This window comes from Parasteatoda tepidariorum, chromosome 4 (genome assembly GCF_982258835.1).
Source record: "Parasteatoda tepidariorum strain Cologne lab strain chromosome 4, Ptep-v5.0, whole genome shotgun sequence".
In the NCBI taxonomy this organism is placed as follows: domain Eukaryota; kingdom Metazoa; phylum Arthropoda; class Arachnida; order Araneae; family Theridiidae; genus Parasteatoda; species Parasteatoda tepidariorum.
In genome coordinates this window covers 20,013,308-20,017,639 of record NC_141758.1, presented here as the reverse complement: position 1 = coordinate 20,017,639, position 4,332 = coordinate 20,013,308, and the positions used below count along the sequence as shown (strand labels likewise).

General features: G+C 38.0%; 1 protein-coding gene across 1 annotated transcript; it reads left to right on the top strand.

Annotated features, from left to right (window-relative positions):
- The first annotated feature begins 3,012 nt into the window (after positions 1-3,012).
- Positions 3,013-3,459, top strand: LOC147810774 (uncharacterized). The gene has a single exon (XM_087162079.1). The coding sequence runs from the start codon at positions 3,013-3,015 to the stop codon at positions 3,457-3,459; it is 447 nt and encodes a 148-aa protein (XP_087018205.1).
- The last annotated feature ends 873 nt before the right edge of the window (positions 3,460-4,332 follow it).

The following is a 4,332-nucleotide window of genomic DNA, read 5'->3' as shown; positions in this document are numbered from 1 at the left end:
TATATTTCTCATTAAATCACAGTTCATGCACTAACAATCAAACTTGAGATTTCAAACAAAGCATAGGCCTACCTCATTGTTCGCTCATCTCCTCTAAGCAAGCTCCGGTTCTATCGAAAGAGAGCGTGTGATGTTCTCAACTCTTGCAGAGTAATCTTTCCATTCTTAATAAATCACACTGGTGAGTTTTTATAACAATTAACAGGAATTTATTCATAAAAACAAAATTAACAAAAATTAACAAAATTCAGAAAGGGCAGTTCTAAACAAAATATAACATCCGCTCTCTCCAAGAGCGCAACCCCTTCTACGCACTCTCTCTTCTTCCACCACTCGACGTCATAATAATGGCGTCACCTGGTATGACAAGTACATTTGATTATTATATTTTATGTAATATGAAACAGCAGTGCTAAAGTATTTTTTAGAAACATTGTTGAGGTTGGAAGAGTAATTAACATTTAAGTTTCGTTTTAATAGTTGATTTTTTTTCCCATAGTGTAATACTCTGAATGTTATTTTAATTTAAAATTGTAGTAATTTGACAATTTTACTGCCTAAAATTTCAAATTCCGATTTTAAGTTTTAAAAGAAAAAAAAACATTTTAATAAATTTTGAGCTTAAGTTTAAAATAAATAAGTAAGTACCATGGCTTTCCTTGGCAAGGGCAGAAAGGAAGATTTACGATGTTTGGCAGAAGGGTTGGGAGAAAGCATAGACCTCGATATGAAAATAGTAGATTTAAAATCTATGATACTGGCAAGAAAAGCATATGAAGAAAGCTTTGTGAAAAATTTATTGGAAACGATTATCAATACTAGAATGGAGGAGGAAAAGAAAAGAGAATTAGAAGCTGAAGAAAAGAAAAGAGAATTAGAAGTCGAAGAAAGGAAAAGAGAAGCAGAAGAAAAACGAATGTAATTCGAGTTAAGAAAACTTAAACTTGAGGCTCAGTTAAATGGAGCTACAGTATCAAACTCAGTTGAAAATAGTAGCCAATTCAGTCATGAATTAATTCGTTTGATGCCAAAATTTAAATTAAATAAAGATGGCATAGTCTTGTACCTATCGCTATTTGAAAGACAAGCGAAACGAACAAAAGTGGAGACAATAAGATTGGGTGTCTGTTTTTTTATGACTTTACTGCCGTCCGAAATAGTGCAAATGATTGCCAGGGAATCCGAGGAAAGTTTCGAAGACTATAATCACATTAAAGCAGTTTTATTAAAGCGGTTCAAGATGAACGCAGAAAGTTTCCGGAAAAAATTTGTTCTACATCAGCGTAGTCCTGATAAATCTTGGAGGAATTTCACATTTGAATTAACCAATTATTTTCAGGAATGGATCGATGGACTTAGCGTGTCCGACTTCGATGCTCTAAAGAATTTGATGATCGCAGATCAACTCAAAAGAAGAGTGCCGCATGAAGTGCGCGAACATTTCCTTGATGAATGGTCAAAGTTGATATCACCAGCCAAGTTAGCAGATAGGCTCGATGAATACGAAAGTATTCGAAATACGCATAAACGAGCTTCGAAAGAGAAATCACCTGACAAGAGCCGTCCTCGTACACCACCTATAGAGCGACCATTTAGGAATAGATTTCCTCAGAATTCAAGTAATCATCAGAAACAACAATTTCCAAAAACTTCAAGGTACGAAGGTCCAAGGCGATCATTCAAGCCAACTTGTTATTCGTGTGGAGTAGAAGGACATTACTCCAAAACATGCCCAAAGAATGATAATAAAAGACATTATGGTCCAATCGCTCAAAGCAATTTGGTTTTATCATCTACAACTGAAAATGAAGTCAATTCTTCAGTTCTGGCTGTCAGAATTACAGCACCAGTGTCAAAACAAGCAAAGGACTGTTTCGATATAGATAAGCTTCAAATGGTCAGCATTAAGTGTGGTGATCAGACCCTTACGGTGATTATAGATTCAGGTGCTCAGATTTCAGTGGTGCGAGAAGGACTTGTTAGAGATATACATTCCGACGGAGAAGGAGTGATTGAAATTTCATCTGCTTTTGGGGAAAGTGAAATGACACCTCTAAGGAATTTTTCAATGAAATTGGATGATGAGTCGCATGGGAATGTTACTATCTCATGTGCAGTATCGAAAAAGCTTGTCAACGATTTGTTGCTCAGCATAAAAGCTTACGAGGCACTAAAAAACAATGTACAGATTCATAAAATGGCAATTGCCGAGGTTATTTCAAAACAAAGTTCCGAGAGACCAAACGAGCCCGAGGTGCAGTCCTTGGAAAACTCGATGAGTAATATTTCTGTGATAAATGGTGTCACCAAAAACGGGACGGAACGTGGAAACGAAAAGCGAGCTGAACTCATAAGGCTACAAAAGGAAGATGCAGATTTGAGGAATGTGTGGATTTGGGCCAAAGACAATGAAAAGTCTTATAAAATTCAAAATGGAATATTGGTGCATTCCGAAACAATGTTTAGTAAAAAGGTAGATCAGGTTGTACTTCCATTGAGCAAAAGACAAGAAGTGTTGAAAATGACACTCGAAATACCACTTGCTGGTCACCTAGGTGAGCGTAAAACGAAACAACGCATCAGGTATTCATTTTATTGCCCTACCATAACACATGATGTCAAGGCGTTTTGTGAGAACTGTGAGACATGTCAGTTACGAAGACCGATCACCTATCGAGATAGAATCCCAATTCAGCGATCGTAAGACGGGAAACACCATTTGAAATTTGGAGTGTGGACTGTATTGGTCCTCTGGAACCACCATCAGGTAGAGGACACAAATACGTCATTTGTGCAATTGATTTGTGCACAAGGTGGGCTGAAGCTATCCCAATGAAGGAAATAAGCGCGAAAACAACGTGCAATGCCCTAATGAAAATTTTTGTACAAACCGGGTTCCCGAGGGTGATATGTTCCGATAAAGGAACCAACTTTACATCGAAGTTAACAAAGGGGTTTTTAGATGTCATCGGGGTTTCGCCGCGATTTTCAACGCCCGGTCATCCGGAAAGCATGGGTGCTGTTGAAAGATGGAACAGGACCCTCAAGAATATGCTGAACAAAAATATACAACAATATGGTAGAGAATGGGACTTACATCTGCCATATTTATTATTTGCCTACCGTGAAGTTCCCCATAGCACTACCGGTATTTCCCCATTTCAATTAGTTTATGGAAGATTACCTCCTGGACCTTTTTCTCTGTTGAAAGATTTGTGGACAGGTAGAGAAGCAATTCCAACTAATGCATCGAAATCTGTAGAGACTTGTTTGCAAGATATAATAAATAAACTCAAAGACGCCCATGAACTAGCATCTGAAAACTCGAAGGTATCCCAAGATACTTATGTTTCTCAATACAATCTTCGCTCCAAAGAAAAATCATTCAAGGTTGGGGATAAAGTCCTCGTGTTGATACCGACTTCCTCACATAAACTTCTTAGTACTTGGACACACTAATTCAAATGACTAGACCCCATTCAGCCAAAGTAGAAATGGAAGATGGAAGTATTCGCGAGATACATATCAACAAACTGCGACCGTACGTTACCCGAGTAAATTATGTTGGTCTTGTATTCGAACAAGACGATGACTTTGGGGACTTGCATTATGCTCCTGCTGATAAATTTAATGTATCAATTGGAGATATTGATAAACTAGATAAGGAACAAGAAGATTTGACGGTTGAACAAAGCAGAGACTTGTCAAAAGTTTTAAGAAGATTTATGGATGTATTTAATACCAAACCTGGGCATGCTAGAGTGGACGGTCACGCTATTCGAGTCACAGCAGACTATTCTCCCAAGAAATTTAGACCTTATCGAGTTCCTATTCGATTGCAAGATGAGGTTGATCGACAAGTAAAGGAACTCTTGGACTAGAATCTTATTGAACCAAGCGAGAGCGAATGGGCTCATCCCGTAGTGTGTGTAGCGAAAAAAGACGGTAACGTCAGGCTATGTGTCGACTACAGACTTTTGAATAGCTTCAATATCCCCGACGTGTATCCCATGAAAATAGCTAAAGAACTCTTGTTTGAAATTGGAAAAGCCAATTTCATAACAGTACTTGACCTTACGAAAGGTTATTGGCAGATCCCGATGAGAAATGACGATAAGACTTACACCGCTTTTAACCCATTCGGGGCATTTCCAATGGAAAGTAATGCCTTTTGGTTTGAAAAATGCTGGAGGCACGTTCCAGAAGTCAATGGACAAAGTATTGGCACGACATAAAAATTACTGTCGCTCGTACATAGACGATGTAGCCATATTTTCGGAATCCTGGACTGATCATATCTTTCATATCAGTCAAGTTTTGCTTACATTAAGA